At 47.2% G+C, this 22895-nt stretch overlaps 1 protein-coding gene across 1 annotated transcript in view; it reads right to left on the bottom strand.

The window, feature by feature from the left end:
• The window catches only part of LOC149355075 (RYamide receptor-like), a 309344-nt gene that overhangs the window by 21179 nt on the left and 265270 nt on the right, over positions 1 to 22895 (bottom strand). The window contains exons 2-3 of the mRNA XM_089576059.1: positions 12140 to 12332; positions 964 to 1119 (exon numbers count right to left, since the gene is read on the bottom strand). Of these exons, the coding sequence (XP_089432185.1) occupies positions 964 to 1119; positions 12140 to 12332 (349 nt within the window). The remainder of the gene's footprint in view (positions 1 to 963; positions 1120 to 12139; positions 12333 to 22895) is intronic.

The raw sequence follows: 22895 nt of genomic DNA, 5'->3' as shown, positions 1-22895 counted from the left end.
TGGAAAGATGCGGCCCGCTGCAGGCTGCTTGTACGCGGAATCATTTTACCTTCGAGGACACTTCGTAGAGCTAGTTGTTCTTTTTGAGGGCTTAGCATGGTCAGAATCGGCCTCCAGTAGCAAAGAGAAAGAAAAACACAAGAAATGCACAAATGACCCTCCAGTGCAACAGACAGAAAAGCAAGCCCACTCTGTCTTTTGGAAACTTATCTGAGCACGATTTATTGATAGACGTTGAGAAAAGCTTAGAGACACAAGAGTAGAGCTGCTTAGGCCGTGGTCAAAGTGCATTTTCTCGAAAGAAATAAAATACAAAAAGCATCGACCAAGGGTAATGGCCTTTTTGTACTCTTGGCAGACTCTGCTAGAAGAAAGAGTGCATTCCGGGGAGACCTACATAAACAGCCAAATCTCTCGCTTGCGTCGTCGCCTTTCCCACTATTTTCCTACCTTTGCGCTGTGTCTTAGTGGAGCCTAAATGATAGAATGGCTGGCGTATACCTATCAGTCACTTGCGAAATAAACAAAATCTTGTTCCGTAATTGACTCTTTCAATGTATTGACGCTTCGGGGGCGTGCTATGTTGACGCGCAAATGCGACGCTTAAACGCTTTCCGACAGCAACAGTAAGCCTCGAAATTTTATGAGGTCGCGTGTCTACACACATTTATCAAAATATCCTATTCCACCTCCTCTTAAGCGCATTTTGCCTGAGTCTCGTTGGTTTGGTTGTTTGTTTTCTTGAAGAAATATCTCAGGTGAAAAACTTCGCTATTTGGTACGATAAAAACAGAAATTATATGATTGCTTGTTGCCACAATGTCACAGTACATTGTCATACAGCTAGTTGTTTCCTACCAGTTTTTCCAAAAAGGTGCTGGAATAAGTAGGCTTTTGCTCTCACGATATTGTTTACAAGCATAGTCTGATGTGCACTGAGAGCGTTGAGAAGTCATCACTCGCCTTCATTTTGGCTGACAGTTGCTGCTGGTCTCTCTGAGCGTCCGCGTTGCCCGGGGAAGTGTGGCGCCACATTCTCCAGCCGATGGAGGAGTACGTGAAGGTCAGTGCCAACATGGGGGTCATGAATGTCACCGTGAAGATAACCGCTGTGTACACCTGTGCGAGGAACAGAAACGCATTGCCATAGGGAAAGTGAGCTTGTGAGCGTGCTTTCGTAAATACAAAATTAATTCGTTCAAAGAGTACTTCTATTCTAACAAATGGGCGGTCGGCGTAAACATACTTGCTGCACACTTCAAGCCGCCGTAGAACTATCTAGTGCTCGATATCACGTTTCGGGGAGCAGTGAAAACTCTCCCGTTTGTGTCGTCCTTTCGTTTATGGTAATCTCCAGCAAGAAGGCAATCGTCACTTTTTCACCACGTGTGGAAAACGTGAAAGCCTTATACCGGAAAGGCGCCTTAGGCACCTCAGGGCCCCAAAATGCCAACGGAAAGGGCCCCGACTGGCAAAGCGCACCGGCTCCCATAGACGCCCATGTTGACAGTACAACTCCTGACCGAAGTATGAAGCAAGTCACTATAAGCAGTTCGGTTCTAGTTCACCCCCAGATTCGAACGCAACCAGCCCGACACTTGTGTGACATTTTCGGGGCCCACAGTCTTTGCGCAAAAAAAAAAAACGCCTCACTGGGCGAGGTAATGTGTCGTCTCAGGTTGGGGGGGGGGGGGATATAAAGAAAGCCAAGTGTCATTCTTGTCGGAGAACTTCCTCTTAACTCACGTCACTTTCTGTTGGCATTTGCTCTGTGGCGGCATTTTTCCCGTTCAAATTCAGCCACTTGACCTTGCGATGTCATATGGCTGTTGACTGACGACAAGTCCGCGTTTGCTCAGGAATGGGCTCCTTGTGATAATCGCTTACGGCCTGGTCACACATCATTTCTGCTGTTGACAACAATGATCGGCCTCATACAGTGAAGCCGACTAGTAGACCTCCTTTAAGACGAAGTGGTTATATCGTTAATATATAAATGCATAACATAATGTATTTCAATTTAATGTAATGTATTTAATGTATTAGTCTGAATATATTTTATTCTATAATAAACATACTAAGCAGACGAAAGTTGTATTTCTGACGTATTTGTAAAAATGTCAAAATGTTACTCGTAGCATACTTAGAAAGCATTCGCATTGCAATTTAAGCATATGGACAAAAATGCAAAATTAATATGAAATTAATACAATATGATTGAAATACATCTTTACCACAGCTTTTTTTCGCTAAACTCGGCTACAAGGCCGTGTCGGTAAAAAGGCGGATAGGTTATTCTTGCTATCCAGCTAGACAGCTTGAAGGAACTGAAAAGAGAAGATGCTGAAGTAGTAGGCGTAGAGAAATATAGCCTCGATGAAATGCATGCGCTTCAGTGGGGGGCTCCCGTTAGAAGGAGAATAGGATAAGCCGGATAGCCTCCCAATCGCAAGTGCAACCGATGGAAATGCTTGTCGGCATGTGTTGTATCAACGATTGCACTAGTACATGTTTCCGTTTTAGCGCGGAACCATTACTTCACTAGCAAAGCTGAAAAATCCGGGGTATGTGTGAAGCCCCAACATTCGACCTTTACCTTTCACACTAGAACTCGAACTTTGCCCGTGATCGTGCATGTGGTTGCCTTTGAGGCGGTGCCTGAAGTGCTTTCGCATGCCCCACTCGGTTTAATGACGTTAAAACCCTCCCTTTTTTCTTCTTTTCGGACTAACCGCATTGCTGGCTACCGTGAAATAATGTCCACGCAGATCAAGTTCCTTGGAAACATATCTGCTCTAGCGTTTCATTATCAGGAGTGTAAAAGTAAAGTAAGTAATGTACAGAAACAAGATGTCAAGTCAAAACAGCCTCAGCCGTACACTTCAGCATTTGCCAAGCTGTCGAGATTGCCAAGTGGAGGAACTGTTTCCCTTTTATTTACTCTACGTGACATCAGCTGAGTTTAGTTCACAGCTTCGAAGGTTGCAAACTTCGTTATCATTGGAAATGTGCATCTCAATGCTGAATACCAAAGTAAGGGAAATAAACTATGTTGCTTTTCAAAGATACTGGGAGTTAGCACACCTTCAAACGCTCGCGGATACCCTTTTCTGAACCTCTGCCTTGAGACACAGGTGCCGAGCATGAAAGAGAAACGCCGCCATTGACCTGCAGCCCAGGACAGTGGCGAGGATCTTCTTTTTTCGACCTTTATTTTGCACGCTCTCGTTTCGGCGCACGCGATCATTAACTGCAAATTTTAGGAGCATCAAAACGAAAGATGCGCTCTCCGCAGCGAAAGTTTGCGAGATCACCAATCCATGGCGGAGCAAAACAAAAATTCAGTGTCGTACCATCTGCCGTCACAGAGCGTGGTATAGAGACTCATGGCACGCCTGGTGCGGCAGTACCGTGAGTGAGCCTCGACACCACGCTCTGTGACGGCAGATGCCGCAGCATTGCAGTTTTACTTCGCTCCCCCATGCATCGCGGATCCCGCAAACATTTGCGGCCGACAGTACAAGGTGGAAGCACTTTAAGCCATCTGTAAAAAAAAAAAAACTTTTTGCCCCGTGTTACGTCAAGTAAGAATTCACTCAAATTGCCCATCTTCCGTCGCGGTACGTCCGCAAACGTTTCGGCACCAACTACAACAGCAAGTTTTCCCATTTCCATGCGACTCAAAATAAGATAAGCGTCAATACTTAATATATGTCCCCTTTTTCCTTTAACCATCGTCATGACGAGTGTTACTTGTACGACTGAAGTAAAACGCGAAAAAAAGTGAGACAGGCTCATGTTTTCCCTTGAGCGTACACGCCAATGTGCATGCGTGTATACCTTCCCTTTTCGGTGGTTCCACTGAATAAAAATCTTATTATCGTGGAGCGAACAACCTCACAACTTTGTTTTCAAGACAGACCAAGTAGAAGAAAGTAGCTGCAAAATCACTTTAGGGAATAACTTACCCTGCTGTTGCAACTACTTTCTTCCGGATTTCTTATCTCACTTGCCTTCAACTTTTCTGAATAGGTGCGTAGTTATCTGCTCTCAGGCTGCAAGTTTCCACGCGACGTGTTGATAAGTAATCTGAATTGCGTCAGTGTTCATTGTTGGGTCAGTTTGCGATCAAACACTCTAAATAACAATCCGGCCAAAAGATGATTGATTTGGTTTGGTTTATGGCGTTTAACGTCCCAAAGCGACTTAGGCTATGAGAGAAGCCTTTGTGAAGGGCTCCGGAAATTTCGACTACCTGTGGTTCTTTAACGCGCGCTGACATCGCACACTACACGGGCCTCTAGAATTTCGCCCCCATAGAAATTTCACCGCCGCGGTCGCGATCGAACCCGCGTCTTTCGGGTCAGTAGCCGTGTGCCATAACCACTCACCCGCCGCGGCGGCTCGACCAAAAGACGAGAGAAGGGGTAAACAGATTCCTCTTGCGCGCTGACTATCCACTAGTTTAATAATTATGCTAGCATGATTAAATACTTCAGAAAATCATTGACACTAAAAATGCAAAAAGTGGAAGCAAACCAGATCCATACCTAAGGTAAGCACGGAAATATGCGATCTCCTTGGGTGGCAAAAAAACAAAGAAGAAACGAACGGCTTCCTGACGCAAGAAGCACCCTTGCGCTCGGCAACGCAGGCCTCAAAAATTTCCCTTGTCTTCTAATAGGAGCAGCAATTGACATTGGCGCGCTGTTCAAAACTGGAGAGCGCCAACACGTCCGGCAGTGGAGTGCTGTTCGTCTGCTTGGAGTGACATTCAGAGAAGAAACATGTTATTTGATGCCATTATTAAAGTACCAGTTCTCCGGACGTTCATAGAAGGACCCGCTCGTAAGCGGCACCTCATAGACGACTTTCGTGCAGAAAAAGACAAAGTCTTGCCTGCCTCTAGCAGCACGAGGACATCATCATCATCATCATCATCATCAACATCCCTCCTTGTGAGGTCTCCGGTGTTAGATCAACAAGAAAGTGTAAATAAGCACAACATGGCCGATCGAGTCACTCGTTGGGAGGGTGTATGGGTTTTTCTGTCCAATGCAAGCTCCGGTGTTAGTGCCGAACGATGAACGTTCCTGGCCTTCCATGTCCAACATCCCAAAATTTGAAAATTGTAAGATACTGTTTTGTAAATATTCAAGGTAATAGGCCAGTCTTCTGATATGTAGAAAAAATCTTTCTTTTAAAACGATTCCATCGATCACATCGAACAGTTAAGACTGCCATAGAAAACCAATGGGGAATGCTTTTGACGACGGCAAAAACGTTAATAGAAAAGAAATGCAAGACTGCCGACAGGTTTTTTGCGAGCATTTTTTGATATTGTCACGTTGTAGTGACGGCAGTCCAGCGGTCAGGAAGACACCAGCCAGTCTTGGAAACGAAGCTCTTTATTTGGGCTGACTTGCGCCCGCAAAAGAACTGACTCACTCGGCGGCGGCGTAAGCAACAAGCGTGCTCGTCGGTCGTCGAACTACGAATGCCCGCTGCTCGCGGCATCGTTCAATTTAAAGCCGGCAAGGAAACTTCGAGATAACAGGTCGAGATCATCTAGAGTAATCTGGAAACACGTAGATGCCGCTCTTCGTGGCTGTGATCAATCGAGATTAGTCCGGTCGCTTCTCGCGTCACAAACAAAAATGATAACAGCCCTTTCCTGCAGCCTTGAGCGTGAACGAACAAACACTACAATGATACGTGGCATTACCCCCCCTTCCAAAGAAGCATCATCGCGATGCTTTAAAATGAAAATAAACACGGAGAATGAAAACTTCGAGTCCTTTAGCGTTCATAATATGGTTTCAGGCGTACGACATGTACGACTTCCGGGCGTGGGTGGCGTCGCTGAGATGCTGTCATGCCGTCGGGGATGACTTCATAGTCGAGGTCACCGATGCGGCGGAGAACCCTGTACGGGCCAAAGTAGCGTCGCAGCAACTTTTCGCTCCATCCACGGCGGCGAACTGGCGTCCATATCCAAACCCGATCACCTGGCTTGTAATGCGTGTCTCGTCGGCGCAGATTGTAGCGTCGGGCGTCGGTGTGCTGCTGGTCTCGAATGCGAAGCCGCGCAAGTCTTCGGGCTTCCTGGGCGCGATGAAGGTAGGCAGCGACGTCGAGGTTGTCTTCGTCGGAAAGGTGCGGGAGTATTGCGTCGAGTGTTGTCGTGGGCTTCCTGCCGTATACCAGCTGGAATGGAGTAAACCTGGTTGTCTCCTGGACGGCAGTATTATAGGCGAAGATCACGTAGGGCAGAATAGAGTCCCACGTCTTGTGTTCGGCGTCGATGTACATGGAGAGCATGTCTGCGATGGTCTTGTTCAGACGCTCTGTCAGTCCGTTGGCTTGCGGATGATAGGCAGTTGTCCTCCGATGGCTTGTCTGGCTGTACTTTAAAATGGCTTGCGTCAGCTCCGCTGTAAATGCCGTCCCTCTGTCTGTGATGAGCACTTCGGGGGCGCCGTGTCGCAGGAGAATTTGTTCGACAAAAAGTTTTCCGACTTCCGTTGCGGTACCATTAGGCAACGCTTTTGCTTCGGCGTATCGGGTCATCTAGTCGGTGGCCACGATGATCCATTTGTTACCTGATGATGAAGTCGGAAATGGGCTGAGGAGGTCCATTCCTATTTGCTGAAAGGGCTTAGTTGGAGGTGGTATGGGGTTCAGGAGTCCGGGTGGTCTAATCGGAGGCGTTTTGCGTCGCTGACACTCACGGCACGTTTTCACATAATGGGAAACGTCGGTAGCTAGCCGCGGCCAATAGTACTTCTCCTGGATGCGGTGCAACGTGCGAGCAATCCCGAGATGCCCCGCAGTCGGCTCATCATGACATGCCTGCATAATTTCTTGCCTAATATTCTTGGGCACGACAAGAAGATGTACTGTCCTGTTGGACGCGAAGTTCTTCAGGAGGACATTATTGTGAACGACGAAGCACGACAGTTGGCGCTTGAACCCTCGGGGAGGCGATGCGGTCTTGCCTTTCAGGTAATCAACTAGGCTTTGCAATTCAGGATCCGAGCGCTGCTGCTCCGCGAAACTGCTGGCGCTTACCGGTCCTAAGAAAGCGTCGTCGTCTTCTTCTTCGCTTGCTGCGCCGACGGGGGCTCGCGACAAGCAGTCTGCGTCGGAATGCTTGCGGCCAGATTTGTAGACTACAGTTATGTCGAATTCTTGAAGACGCAGGCTCCAACAGGCAAGGCGGCCGGAGGGATCTTTCAAATTGGCTAGCCAACACAGAGCATGGTGATCGCTCACAACCTTGAATGGTCGTCCGTACAGGTAGGGGAGAAATTTCGACGTGGCCCAAATAATGGCGAGACATTCTTTCTCGGTCGTCGAATAGTTGGCTTCCGCTTTCGACAGTGAACAGCTAGCGTACGCAATAACTTTTTCCTCCCCACCATTTTTCTGAGCGAGCACCGCTCCTAAGCCCACACTGCTTGCATCGGTATGGATTTCGGTTTCGGCGTTTTCATCAAAGTGCCCGAGCACAGGAGGGGACTGTAATCGGCGCTTTAGCTCTTTGAAAGCCTCCTCTTACGGCGTTTCCCATTTAAAAGGCACGTCCGCCTTGGTAAGTTGGGTCAAAGGCTCAGCGATGCGCGAAAAGTTCTTGACGAATCGCCGGTAAAAAGCGCACAATCCAAGAAATCTGCGTATAGCTTTCTTGTCATTAGGCTGTGGAAACTGTGCGATCGCAGCCGTCTTCTGAGGGTCTGGGCGAACTCCATCCTTGCTTGCGACGTGACCAAGGAACAGCAGCTCCTCGTAGGCGAAGTGGCACTTCTCTGGTTTCAGTGTTAGGCCCGAAGACTTGATTGTTTCCAGCACTGTCCGAAGCCTTCTGAGGTGGTCTTCAAAGCTTGTGGAGAAGACAACAACGTCATCTAAGTAGACTAGACAAATTTCCCACTTCACGCCTGCGAGCACTGTATCCATTACTCGCTGGAACGTCGCTGGGGCAGAGCAGAGGCCGAATGGCATCACCTTGAACTCGAAGAGTCCGTCGTCTGGCGTGATGAACGCAGTCTTCTCGCGATCTCTTTCGTCGACTTCAATTTGCCAGTAGCCGCTGTTCAGGTCCATCGATGAGAAGTACTTAGCGTTGCATAGCCGATCCAGTGTGTCGTCGATGCGGGGGAGGGGGTAGACATCCTTCTTCGTAATGCTGTTCAGGCGGCGGTAATCGACGCAGAAGCGAAGGGTGCCGTCTTTCTTTTTCACTAGGACAACTGGTGCTGCCCAGGGGCTCCTTGATGGCTGGATGACGTCGCCACGTAGCATTTCCTCTACTTGCTTGCGGATAGCTTGGCGTTCTATCGGCGATACGCGGTAAGGGCTCTGCCGCAGTGGTCGGGCGTGTTCGTCTGTGACAATGCGGTGCTTGGCAAGCCGGGTTCGTCGCACATTCGATGCTGATGAGAAACAATCGCTGTACCTTTGAAGAAGACTGCGTATTTAGTCTTGTCTGCTCCGGGGTAATGCCGGGTTGATGTCGAACGTGGGTTGACGGCCTTGGTCTGATGGTTCTGCGGGTTGGTCGGGTAGGGCAAATACGTCTCTGATGTCTGCCAGCTCGTCGAGGAAAGCGATCGTCGTGCCTTTGTTTAGATGCCGGTATTCTTCGGTGAAGTTGGTTAGCAACACCTGGCCTTGGCCATTTCGGATTTGGGCGACTCCCCTTGCGACGGCCAGTCCTCGATCCAGGAGTAGCTGGGTGTTCCCCTCGATGACGCCTTCGGCAGTTTCGACGTCTCCAGTACCTATGCAGGCGAGGACACTCGATCGGGGCGGCACGCTCAATGCTTCGTCGAGGACGTTTAAGGCAACGTGATGAGTTGCGTTCGTCGCAGCAGGTATGGCATTCTCCGTGGAAAGCTTGATCGACTTAGATCGAAGGTCGATGATCGCCCGATGTTCATTCAAGAAGTCCATTCCCAAAATCACGTCTCGCGAGCATTGCTGTAGGACCAGGAAGGTTGTAGCATAGGGTCTCCCATTTACAGTAACTTTCGCGGTGCAGCGTCCTGACGGCGTAATCAGGTTACCACCTGCGGTGCGGATCAACGGGCCATCCCAAATTGTTGTCACTTTCCTGAGTCGAACAGCGAATGGCCCGCTCATGACTGAGTAGTCAGCTCCCGTGTCGACCAAGGCAGTAACCGCGTTACCGTCGACCGTAACTTCAAGGTCACTTGTTCGCGTTGACGTGCTACACGTGGTCTTCGGTGTACGATCTCGGCTTCGTCGTGTAGTGAGGCTGCGGTGGGCGTACTCCGACGTTACTTCTATGGGCAGCGGTAAAGGCGTCAAGTCTGGTCGCGTCGTCGTCGTCGTCGTCGTCGGTGTTGTCATCGAAGTTGTCGTCGAAGCTGTCGTCGAAGTTGTCGTCGGAGGTGTCGTCGGAGGTGTCGTCGGAGGTGTCGTCGGAGTTATCGTCGGTGGAAGATCTTTGTCCTTGCGCTTAGAAGCAACCTCACCTCCAGAGGCTGCTTTATTCAGTTTAACCTTCGGGGGCTGGGGGAGCGTCCACGCACAGCGTAGCCTCGGCTCGGAGATACGAAGCGCGGAGACGAAGGCGACGGGGAACGTGATAGGTGGCTGGGTGGTGAGCATTCTTCCCGACGCAAAAATTCCTCAATTTCGGCTGGTCGCTGGCCGGGTCGGGGTCGTGGAGCGTCGTAAGAGAACCCTCGGATGCCCAGTCTTCTGTATGGGCAGTGCCGGAGGACGTGACCGGCTTCGCCACAGTGGAAGCATAGTGGGCGGCGCTGGTCGGGAGTTCTCCACTCGTCGCATTTCCTCGGCTGCGCGCGTCGCTCGTAGGACGGGCGGGTTGGGGCGAGTGGGCGGCGGTCCAATGCAGCTGGCTGAGGGCGATAGGGGCTTGGGTCCCGTCGTCGAGGGGCAGGACGGCGCACAGCTGCGGCGTAAGTCATGGCTGGGGGCTGCAGAGGCTGCGTGGGTGTCGGCGTCACACCCAAGGCCTGTTGAACCTCGTCCCGGATGACGTCAGTGAGCGATGAAATTTGCGGCTGCATTCCCGTTGGCAGCAATCGTCGGAGCTCCTCTCGCACAACTTGACGTATAACATCCCGCAGGTCATTGCTGTTAGCGTTGTCCAGGCTGCTTGCTGAGAAAATGCGCTGCTGGCGGTCATACTGGCGGGCTCGGGCATCCAGAGTTTTTTCCATCGTGGATGCCTCTTCTACAAATTCCGCGACAGTTTTCGGTGGGTTGCGGACGAGGCCGGCAAAGAGTTGCTCATTAACTCCTCGCATGAGCAACCTTACTTTTTCTTCTTCCTTCATGTTTGCGTCGGCACGCCGGAAGAGACGCTTCATTTCCTCAGTGTACACAGCAACGGTCTCGTTTGGGTGTTGTATGCGAGACTGTAGCAGCTGCTGGGCTCTCTCCTTTCGCATGACGTTCGTGAAGGTCTTTAGAAGCTGCTCCTTGAAGGTTTCCCAGTTCGTGAGGTTAGCTTCCTCATTCTCAAACCAGACTTTTGCTGGTCCCTCCAAGGCGAAGAAGACGTACCTAAGCTTCGTAGCATCATCCCAGTTGTTGAAGGCAGCCACATGGTCGAACTGTTCCAGCCATTCTTCGGGGTCGGCGCCAGGCGAAGCGTCGAAGGTTGGTGGCACCCGGGGCTGGTGAAGAATGATTGGAGCCGTCGGCTGGGGCAAGCTCATGGTGGACGTTCCTGCTGGCTTTCGTTTCCAGGTAGGGTCAGGCAGAATCCCGAACTCAGGTGCGTCTCCTAGCAGACGTCGGCTTGCGCGGTGGACTGGACTCAGGTCCTGCGGTGAATGACTCGAAGGGCTGGCGTCGCGACTTGCTGGGGGTGTCCGGTACATGGAAGGCTACCCCGCACCTCCACCAGATGTCACGTTGTAGTGACGGCAGTCCAGCGGTCAGGAAGACACCAAAAAGACTTGTAAACGAAGCTCTTTATTTGGGCTGACTTGCGCCCGCAAAAGAACTGACTCACTCGGCGGCGGCGTAAGCAACAAGCGTGGAATCTTAAATTATATGGAACAACTGCGTTCATAAACGGTTTGCCGCTCCGAAATACTTTTGGCCAGAATTGTTGGGTATGGGGTACGGCGGGGGCAACAAGAAGCACGCTACATGTTTCGAGACATTCCTCTGCCTGCTGCACGCACGTGTCTATGAGACGGTACAGTACCGACGCTGACTCGTCGGTACTGTACCGTCGGTCAGACAGAAGATACATTAATGATCACCTGACAATATACTTCGTTTCTATATTCCACATATTCCGCACTTGTATTGAATTCTTCATGTTTCTTCGTGTTACTGCTTCTGACTTGAATTCAAGTGCGCTGAATAAATTTGCCGAGTTGACAGTCCACGCACGTCTCTGTCTGTTCTTCTTTATTGTTTCGTGTGTCGCGGGGTTTTTTCCGCGGGTTCATAGTTTTGTTTCGCTGTGCACAGCCTCAGGCACTGCGAGGATAAATGCAGTATGCTGCAAATCCTGTTGTTTTGCACCGTTCCGCTTAGATACCCCGAAACACACAAGCCAGCTGCATAGTCAGTCCATTTTTTTTTCACAACGATGGTCAGAGTGTCTGTGCAATGCGATGTTAATTTTAGTCACATTAGCGCTATAATGACGAAAAGTAAAAAAAAATGCGGGGGCGGCTGTTATGCATGCCTAATACGAACCGGAGTAAATATTCACAAAGCTGAACTGTTAAAGTCATTTACAATGAAAATAATCACCATGGTTGCGGCTCTAACTCGGTATCGTCCATAGCTGTGTTAGAACTAGTGGCCTTAGCTTTCCGGTGAGTGGGTTTGCTTGGCAGTAGGCGTCGAGAACGTCTAAATACTTTGAGGTTTTCATTGATGTCACAGTGGCGAGGTAAAGCAAAAACCTATCCCCCGGGAAGGAAGCTGAGCTCTGCAGTTGCGGCATTTACGTATTCTTATTGTAAATAAGCAATCGTTATTTATTCCTATATTTCTCGGTTCCCCGCATTGGCTGCGCAAAGGAGACATTATTTAAGCATGAGGCTATAAAGACTCTATTCATTATATACATCCCGAGTGGTTCGCACGAGATAAAAGAACTAACATGACTGCATACCTTCCCGGCGTTGACCTCCCAGTCCTCGGTGCAGTCGTAGTAGGTGTCCCCGGCCCAGGTGAACTCTTTTGCGTGGCCGTAAACGAGCTGCACGCTGGAGAGCATGCTGGCGACCAACCAGATGGCGAGAATGATGTGCGGGCCCCGTCGTCGGGTCCACCGGAAGCTGAGCGGGTACATGATGGCGTAGTACCTGCATCAACGTTCGGGACAGTGAGAGGAATGCAATATATAGTGCTTGATTTGCTGTTGTTTGCAAACTCCTAGTGGATGGTTTACAGACTCCTAGATTGCGTGAAAGTATGAAGAGGGTTATTCAGTTTATTCCTTTTGTCTTTAGGTCTTTCGCAGGTGGACTAAGTCATAATAAAGTCGCAGAGGAAGCAAAACCACCGACTACAACAATTATTCCGAACAATATGTGGGCTAAAAGATGCACCGTTTGTTTAAAAGGTTCACAGGCCAACATGACCTGTGCCGAAGGCGCTTTGTCGCGTGTAGCCGGCCATATCCTTAGCTATATACTATGTGTTGCATCGCTATATGTATCTTGTGAAAGGGTTCTTTCTGTTAAACTGCTGCATTATTCGTGCAGTAATTTGATGCATGAGATCCTTTTTTAAATCATGATTGAATGAAGTAATTGCATCATTCAATCAAAATTAGTTAAAAATGTACAGCGTCTGAAGCTAAGAAGAGCCAAAACAAGCAGCATACGCAGCAACGGTCTTGCTACACATGGTTTCTCCAAGGTAAATTACTACTGTAAGCGGGAAGTTGCGGCTACTTTCTCCGTGGTAAAGTGGTCATTTACTAACCGAAAGCTATATTGCGCCACCAGAGCCATTTCTGCGTAAGCTGCTGGTTTTGGCTTTTCCTCGCTGCAAACGATGCTGATTTTCAATAAATTCTTTTTGAATCAAGCAAATAGTCTATTCAAGCATGATAGAAAAAAAGAAGGGGCCCATAAATGCCACCTCATCCGCCAAATTACAGCACGAATAAGCCAGGTGTCATCCAAGAGAAGTATTTTACATGGTGCATTTATCGATGCAACCGTGAAGAGCTAAAGATTTGGCCGGCGGTACGTCTCCGTTAAAGCTTCTTTGACTGATTCATGCCGTCTACGCAAAAGCTTCTTTGACTGATTCATGCAAGCACGAGAGCGCTGCAGTGGGATTCCTCCACGACGTTTTGTATCGCGGAATAACAATGCTTATTGCCCCGCCGTAGCGCCCCACGCCTCTTGCGGTCATGAGCGCATTGCCAAAGGTCACTGACGCAGCGAAAATGCTTTAAAAAAAAGCGGCAAATGAAATGACGTCGTTTGTCACAACAGAAGTTTATGCACATGCGCTAGATGTTGCTATTAGAACCTGGAATTTTCTCGAAGGCTACGCGCATTGCCTGGAAGCGCTTAATGCCTCAGCTAGCAGGGAAACAAAATTCTCAGAAGATGATTTTGCAATTAAAGGGCTCTAAAAGAATAATATCGTTGGGATTAAATACCCTCAATATAAAATTATTACTCGGTGGAAAATCTGTATATGATTACACTTTTTTTCTCTGTCTGCGTGCATTATTAAGCCGCGTTTTCAAATAATTATACATTACCCTTAATGAAGAGGTGTCAGGCAAGATCTCGTCTGGAATCTAGAGAAACGCCAGACTTCCGCAGTTTAATGCTAGATTTTTATGGGGACGGCCCTTTTTTCAGAAAAAAGTCCCGGCGCCCTTACGAAACAATCGGCGGCAGCACGCCAGGCCAGCGCCGTCGCTCCGCGCTTACAGCACTGTTTCGTGATGAGGGCTTTTCCGTGATAAGCGCTGGCGGCTGTGAAATCGAGCGGCGAAAGCGTGCTGTCGTCATTCAGCCAATAGTGGTTATCTTGTTCAACACTAGCTTGAACGGTTATCCTGGGTCTCACTTAAAGCAACAAATGAAGGGTCGTTTTTATCGCATCAATTGTTTAGCAAGTTCTCTCGTTCGGGTTCTATGACCAGCTTTTAACGCAGTTGCTCATAAGAGTCCGGTCTCTTTTCTCAAGTTTTGTCTATTAAATTTTGTGCGACAAATGATTTTTTTTAGTTGGTCATTGGCAGTTCTTAGAATTTTATTACTGTAAACTTCTTTTCCCTCAAACTGTCTGCAGTGAGGAGCACATATATGAGGCCGGCAGCCAAGCAGCGCTGAATGTCAGAGAAATTCCAGCAAGAAACCAGTGCTGTGGTAAGCGGAGAAGGTTGCTCCTTTTTATATGCATTACTGGCTCAAAAAAAGCCAAGCTTCCGCAATGGCTGCAGGCTTCAGGCAATGACAAATAGGTACCCTGTTCGTAGCGTAACTTGAACCAATCCAAAATAGTGAAGACAAAGCGGATACAATTGATATTTACGGTCCCTGCTTTCGATTCTATTAGGTTACACTTACGTCCGGATACTTTTGTGAAGCTACACTGCAAGGCCGATACAACCTCTGAATGCGTCCCCAGTGTTGCTAAGGGATATTTCATGTCAGACCGAATACTGTGCTACAGTGCAGACGTAGCCGATGCCGCTTGTAATTAGGGACGTGGAAAATGTTCAGCGTTACAATAATTAGCAGTCTAAGGGTGATTCCTCGACTTCCAAGGCATTGGTCTCAAGGGAAGGCAGATGTGGATGCAGTTCAGTTGTTTCTATGGCCACCACTTCTCTTGCCACCCAATAAGTGCTGCTTCAAAGCATGCTCCGGGGCACCAGGTGGGTACCACGAACACAGTGGAGCGAAGAAATAGGGGGGGGGGGGGGGGGGGTATTTATCCTAACGTTTGTTTACGGTTACGCAACAAGCCATGCCGATACAGCGCAGCCCAACGTGACAAGGTAACTGCACGAGGCGCACCCAAGAAGTTCTATTGGTGTTATGTTTAAAGCTGTGAGGCTCGCTCTGCCGTTTATACAAAAGTCGAGCCTAAGCTTTACTTCAGCCACAGCATCTGTTTTTATGAGCTCTTCTACATCAAACAGGGAATTCGCACAGCACAGCGGAGCCGTGAGAGCGGGTCGTGCAAGTTTGAAACACTGAATAAATAAGCTTGAAAGTACGGCCTTTGTCAGAAATATATAGACCATAGGGTTTACTGCTGCGCTCTGCAGCGGATCTCCTGCGGCACCCGCGAAAGTCTTAAGCTTCGTAGGAAAGAGGACGAGGGCTACTCTCACCATCTAAAGGTATGGAAACGCGGTGGTGCACAATGAGGCACAGTTCGTGGCCTAGCAGGAAACTTCGTAGGCTGGATATTGCAGACGAAGGCTCTACATTTCACGTGAAGTAAGGTCAGATAACCCTAATTATGAGTGCCTTGCTGCTAGCAGGTTGCTAAGAGGGCGTATCGCTTCCTTAGCCTCTCCTCTATTTCACTATAAACACATGCACCCAAAAGAGTTGAAACATTTACACTCTGAACAATAGCATAGAGCGAACATGTACGTTTACCCGTTGGTTTCCAAATCTCTGCCTTTGCTCCAGGCTCATGTTCAGTTCAAGGAATAACTGCATGTCCGGTACTGCCACTGACGACTGCAACCTAGTCTTAGTTCCTTAAACGCTTAATGACCAGTGCATCTTACAATCAATACGTTAGAATTTTTTCTTAACTGGAGTGGGAATATCATGCACTTTAATCGTGAGTCGGCATTACATTTCTTTGCATGGAGTTCTGACAAAATACATGCACATAAGTGTGTAAGTAACGGTACGTTTCTCGCCACTAATACACCAAGCTCTGAGTTTTTCGGCCTAGAATTAAGTATTTCACTACGCCGTAGAGTAAGGCCATTAGGAAAAAAAACGTCTCCGCTGGATGTCACCGAAATCGATATTTTTAATTAAAATCTAAAGATGTGGTAGCAGCATAACTTCGATAGTTCAGAAATGTTCATTTCTGCTTTTGGTTTGCCGTGGAATCAAGATTTCTACCATTTCTGTAAGGGTACTAAGCAGTTGCCATGCACAACTGAAGGGAAGTTTCACATCTCGCAACAACTTAATTCAGCATGTAAAAAAACAAAAAAAAAATTATAACTAAACTCTTCAAACATGCCTTGATTCGGAGACGTCGGCAGGCTTAGTGTATAGCTGTCACAGAGTTTCTTCTCCTGTTGCACGACGAACGGTGCATCGACCGACATGTACAGTTCCCTCACTTCCCACCACACTCACTCGGTAAACCGCTTGTAACAGTCGTTAGCTGCCAGCTGCTCTCTAAGTGCGGCCTCTTCGATCGGCGCCCGAGCAAGGTACTGCGCTGAAAATGTGTCGTGTTGGCGCATTCTGGCGCCTTACCGTGTGGCACGCTGGCGTTCTTGCCGCCGTCAGCCGCAGGTGGCTCCCTTAGCAACAGATTCAGAGAGACGCCTCTGAAAGGCAGCGAATGTATTGTGGCTCTTGGGAAGGCAAGTATTGAAGAAGCGTAGCTTGTTGGGCCAGTTGGTGCATGGTATGTAGAAAACCAGCGAAAAAGACGCATTCACAAGGAGGAGAAGTACACAGGACAACGCTGGAACAGATTTCCAGCGTTGTCCTGTGTACTTCTCCTCCTTGTGAATGCGTCCTTTTCGCTGGTTTTCTACATACCTTGGGAAGGCAAGTTTGCTGCCGAGACGTAGTTGCAGGAGTCGGTGAGAATTCGCAGACTCGAATTTCTTGCGCCGGTTCTATGGTTCTTCGTGCGTAATAAATTGTGCAGTTTCATTACGGAAGTCTATGCCTATAGGAGGACATACATATCGTTGTCACGCAATAATAACAACAATGTCACTTTATTCCACTATCAACTGCACGACAATTAAAAACGCGCCTGTAAAAGCTATTTATTATAGGCTTGTGGTATTTGGCCTGAGAAATTGGTAATAGAAAAAAAATGCTCAGAAAAAAATATTTAGCCACACTGAATTGAACGCAGTCAAAAATGTACCAATTGGCACACTGCATCAAAACGAAGACTACATAACAGAACCAGTGAATGCAGAACACATGAGCAAAATGAATGAATGAATAAAACCCTTGCTGCTAGGGACGGATGGCACTCGGCCCTGATTGGGAATTGGGAGAAGAAAAAGGGGTGTACAGGTGAAGAGGCTATTTCAAGTCGGTCGTGTTCATAGGTTGATAGGTCGTGTTCATAGCCCACCCACTTGTGCGGTGGTCGCGTGCGTGGCTGCGTGCGCGGTCTCGCACTCGTGTCAATCTCTTCGTGATGTCGTTGGACACCGCGTCCTCTGCTGTTGGTGATGACAGCTCTACTGTCGCCGTGTATGAGTCAGTTAGGATTCGATAATTATTTGCAGTTCTTTGTTCTGTAATATCCCCCGTAGTGGTCGTAACGGTGTTGACGGCTCCCCATACGGCAATCTATTCCACGTGTAGGATTGAGCCTTCGAGTGGGTGGCGTCTGTGCTGGTCACTGAGTTCCGGTACTGGCGCACACGCCCATGCTATACCAATCATTTCATTTACATTTGCAGCATCCTTGTAGATGCCTTTTGCGTTCATCGGTCTCGTCAGTTCTGTTCAAGCCGCCGTGGTGGCTCAGTGGTTATGACGCTTGGCTGCTGACCTGAAAGACGCGGGTTCGATCCCGGCCGCGGCGGTCGAATTTCGATGGAGGCGAAATTCTAGAGGACCATGTACTGTGCGTTGTAAATGCGCTTTAAAGAACCTCAAGTGGTCAAAATTTCCGGAGCCCTTCACTACGGCTTCCGTAATAGCCTGAGTCGTTTCGGGACGTTAAAACCCCATAAACCAACCACCCAAACAGATTATGCTCTATTTTCACAAATTTTCCTAGCGATCGGGTTTTACCTAGAGATACGTCACTGAGGCCTTCGCCCGATCGCCGGCGCCTCCCAGTGTAAAAGTAAGGGTAAGTCAGGGTAAAAAAAGAACGCCGATCATCAACATCATTCTTTCTTAACCTTTATGGTCCTTAACGGTAGAAGCGTAAAATTACAGCTGCAGTTTTTTTGGTTAGAGACTAAGAAATAACGGGAACACAGCTCTTGCCAGGGCGTGAAAGAAAAAAGGCACAGCAGTAAAAACACAGGAGCAAAAAGGCGAAGGTAGCGCGGGTCAATTTTCCAGTTAAGCTATTAGTGAATGCCAAATTTTTTTCGGAACGCACTAAAATTACATTGTGGTTAGGCAAGGAATTACGTTCTCAAATCACAATAATAAAATGATTTTTTCACGCATTAGTGCAGCCATGCACTCGCTGAAGACTCACGAATTTAAGGAAGAATCCTGATCTTCTAATGGAAGTGAGCAGAAGCATAGTAAAAAGTAGTAAAGTACAAAAACAAAGGTTTTCCCTCAGTGTGACAATATCTGGATGTCAAAGTGTAAGCTACCAATGCTAGCTAGACTGCTTGTGAGATGGGCAGGGTGCGTATGCGAAACTGCTCAAGCATGAGACAGACTTTACTTTTGTATCTAGACTAAAGATGAAAGGTGGGGCAGACCGAGGTATTTTTTTCTCATACATCCGAATGATTGCGAGGTACCAACAGTAAGTTTCGGGATGCGATCTTACTGTGTGAGATTTTTGGCGGCTAAGCCTGCTATATCAATCTATATTAACTTGGAAAGGAAAGCTGAATTTACAAAATATGAGTAGCTGATGTTCGTGTGCGTCGTGAAACTTTTTGAATGTGCATTTTAATACGCTGGCCTTCTTTCGTCAAGATGTAAACCACCCTTCAGCTGAGCGCAAATCAGTTCGTAGGAACAACTTGTAATTGTTATATATTGTTGGCAGCACAAGATACGATTATTTGCGAAAGGGCGAATGGCTTACAAGTGTTGGAAGGAAAACCATGTATGAAGATAGGAAGAGAATCGTGCATTGCTTTAAAATTGTCTGCTTGAGTAGCACAAGCACATTCTCAGACTTAAGTTAATGTCCTTAAAAGCACTGGCGTCTTGTACAAAATATGTAGCAAAAAACTCAAGTCGAGGAAAGTTCATGTTTAAGCGAGGCAGGTTATTTATGAATGACATTGCTCTACAGTAATTTACCAACGTGCTGCTGTCTCGGAAGAAACACTGACGTTTCGTGAATTTGTTTAGCGCGGGTGTCCTGTTTTTTTTACAGCTAAGTATTCCATACGCAAAGCTTCACTCCTGCTGGCATGCAACATTTCAATCGAAAATACCTCTAGGAAATAGTTCGAATGAAATATGTGGACCACCAGTTATAGTCCTTTTTTCACTTCCTGGCCATAAAAGTATAGATAAATAGTCCTTTTTTCACTTCCTGGCCATAAAAGTATAGATAAATTTTAGAAACTGTTTTCGCCCTTGGAGTTGAGGGCCTTCAATTTCGCAATCATCGGCCCTAAAGGAGAAAGATAAAAAAAATGGTTAGTTTATTTTATATAAATAATTTTTTACGTCCATTTTAATGACGGAAATAGTGTTACTCTTAGCATACAATCCACGCACTGCACAGATGTACTTTTGAAGACATTTAAGAGAAAAATCTCTAAAATCTGCGGGGAGTAATCTAGTCAACCCTAGTAGAAGAGGAAGAGAAACGATAATAACATATTATGCGATGCTAAACTCGAGATTTGCAGAAGAAACTTAAGTTGTTCTTCGAAGACACTTTGATTTCCTACAGTGCCTGTTTTATTTTAAAATTAGGATAATAGGATACAATACTAACTATAAAACATTTTATCCGTTGGAAAGAACTTGGTGCTATGGGGTCGCCTTGTGCGATCGAGAGTACATAGCCCTCGATGGCTTTGTCAGCCCACTCCACCGCCAAAACTTGCGTTCTGGGGTCAAAGATAGCCAGCACGGTAACCTGCCACTCGAGAGAAGAAGCGGTAACTAGATAACATGGAGGTGGCTCTATTTTGCGATGCCATAGGATATGCTCGTAGCTGGCTCGTAGCTGGCTCGTTGCCCGCAGTGTTTACAGTTCGGGTTGCACAAATCCGGATAAATTTGCGCGAGGAGTTGTGGGTGCGTTTCGATCTCGTCTGTAGACGAGGCCACGTCAGCTCTTTTTCTGTAGTCAGGCTTTTGTCCGGAGGGGGAAGAGTTCTCCTCTCTAGTTTCAAATGATTGGTGAGTTCATGATATGTGACCATGGAGTCCTTCGTGAAATTCAGGGAGCCAGACTCATCCACTGCCCGGTCGACGAAACCTCGGGCTGTATGTGAGCTGCCTCGTTCCCCGGGTTCCCCGAATGGGCTGGGGCCCACATTAATTTGGTGAGAATTTGGTGGCGGTAAGGATTCTAAGGGAAGTGTCCGTGATTCGCCGTATTGCGATTTTATTTATAGCCATTTTTGAGTCGCTGAGAATGATGCTGTTATGGGTATGCACTAGGGCGAGGGCTATAGCTGCCTCTTCTGCCGTTTCAGAGGATTTTGTTTTGATTGTTGCTAAGACGATGTGGTCATCATTCTCGTTCGCAGCAACAATTCCAAAGGCATTCGTATGTTTTTATTCTGCCGCATCTACATATAGTGTTCCAGCGCACTGTTTGTATTTATTATGTAAGGCTTTGGCTCGTGCTTGTCTTCTACCCTCATGGTGTTTGGGGTGCGTGTTTTTTGCGAAGTCGTTTGATTAGCAGGGCCGCCACATAGTCGCGGGGCAAGTGTACTTTATCGTCTTTATTCGTAGGTGGAAAGTTATTTCCAAGCCTGGTAACATTACTCGTGCCAGTTCTGGAATTGGTTAATCTCGGCTTTTGAGCAATAAAAGGGCTTCTGTCAGTTCATTGTAGGTGTTGCATATTCCCAACATTATAGGCCTTTGGGTTGAGACATTTAGTGGGAGTACTAAGGCGGTTTTGTAGGCCTGCCGTATCATGCTATCCAATTTGTCCTCTTATGCTTTCGCAAATTTGAGATAAGGGGTGGAATAGAGTATCCTGGTTAGCGCAAAGGCCTGCGCTAGTCTGCATAAATATCTTTTCCTCACCCCTTCTCTTCGATTAGCTATGCGGCGGGTTAATTGCGCCGTCGCTTCTACCATGAATTTGAGCTTACTCAGTGTGTCATTATTCGTTCCATTTGTTTGTAAATAAAACACCAGTATTCTCATGGTTTGTACGTTTTTGACGGATAGCCCATTGACATAGACGTCAATGGACGTCGAAGAGACTTTGACTTTCCAAGAGAACCTGTTTTGTATGAAAATTAGGAAAATGGAATAGGAACACAATAATAATAAAGTTAATGGATACCTTGAGTTTGGTGCAGGATAGCCTTAGATGCGTATGCGCCGCTCAACCCAACACAACACAGTAAAGATAATACGAAGCATGCAAGAGCAACGGCCCCGAAGCAGGAAGATTTTTCTGCGGATCATGAAAACTTGCGAGCTTTTTCTCTCGTTGACTGATGAAAAATTTCTTATTTAAGGATCTGTTCATAATTTGAATTGTTTCAGTCTTAGCAGCCTCCATAGCCGCATAAAAGGAAGAATTAGTACAAAAAATAGTTACCTCCCATGCATAATGGAGTAAATACATCAAGAAACAACACGAGAGATAAAACACATAAATAACAATCCAGAGACGCCAAACAGGTGCCTGGAGTACAATAGCGCACGAAAAGGCTTTATAATTAGAATTATCTCCAACTTAGGTGATTTGAAGAGAACTGAAAACAGTTTTTGGCTATGAATAAGCGGGCCCTTGAATTCAGAGGACATAGTAGTAGCGCTAAAAAACGAGGACGACAGGGTAGAGAAAGACAACACAGGCGCTAGACCTAGCTAGCTAGCGCCTGTGTTGCCTTTCTCTACCCTGTCGTCCTTGCTTTTTAGCGCTACTACTAATGTCCTCTCAATCCAAACACCAACTAGCCCAGCTTTCTGCCTTAAATCCCTTGAATTCCATAACATCGTTTGAATGCACATCATGCCTGACGGAATCAATGGCCTTATTGCGTCTAAAAACAAAACGGATGTGATCTAATATGATCAAAGGGATATTTAATTACACCTGCAACTTTTTCTGGCCAAGAGCTTTTACCGTTGCGTTGAATAAATAAAAACAGATTCTTTCACCAAATGCTATTCTTCCGAGCATAATTGCTCGCAACTTCAGACAGATCTTTCTCGAGAATCTGATATGCCAATAAAATTAAAGTGAGCCTCTAATTATGTATCGTTCATGACACAACGACTGAATTTAGGCATTTCATTTTGGCAACTTTTAATTTGTCGCGAATAAAGCTGTAGTCTATGAAACCTTCCAGCATGTACAGAGGAACTGAGTCTAACTCAGTTAAATTTCGCTAGGACCCCCCATGTTAATGTTTTCGACTACTGCCGAGCTCTCTAAGTGAACTTCTTGGGGAAAAAACACACCGCATTCCTAAGACACGGACGAAGAAAGACAAGACGATACAGCGCTGACTTCAAGTGATTATTTTATTGTGGATCAACGTATATATACGTTCGAAAAGTGGGCGAGAAGACATGGGTAACAGCTGCTGTGTTTGCACGCGACCGAAAGATAACACAGTAAGCCAGATATACGTTCGAAAAGTGGGTGGGAAGACATGGGTAACAGCTGCTGTGTTTGCACGGGACCAAAAGATAACACAATAAGCCAGTAAGCTCTGGCTTACTGTGTTCTCTTTCGGTCGCATGCAAACACAGCAGCTGTTACACATGTCTTCCCGCCCACTTTTCGAACGTATATGTATGTTGCTCCACAATAAAATAATCAGTTGAAGTCAGCGCTGT

This window comes from Amblyomma mixtum, chromosome 3 (genome assembly GCF_055824585.1).
Source record: "Amblyomma mixtum isolate Tamu chromosome 3, ASM5582458v1, whole genome shotgun sequence".
Classification (NCBI taxonomy): domain Eukaryota; kingdom Metazoa; phylum Arthropoda; class Arachnida; order Ixodida; family Ixodidae; genus Amblyomma; species Amblyomma mixtum.
This window is presented reverse-complemented; position numbering and strand designations above follow the sequence as displayed.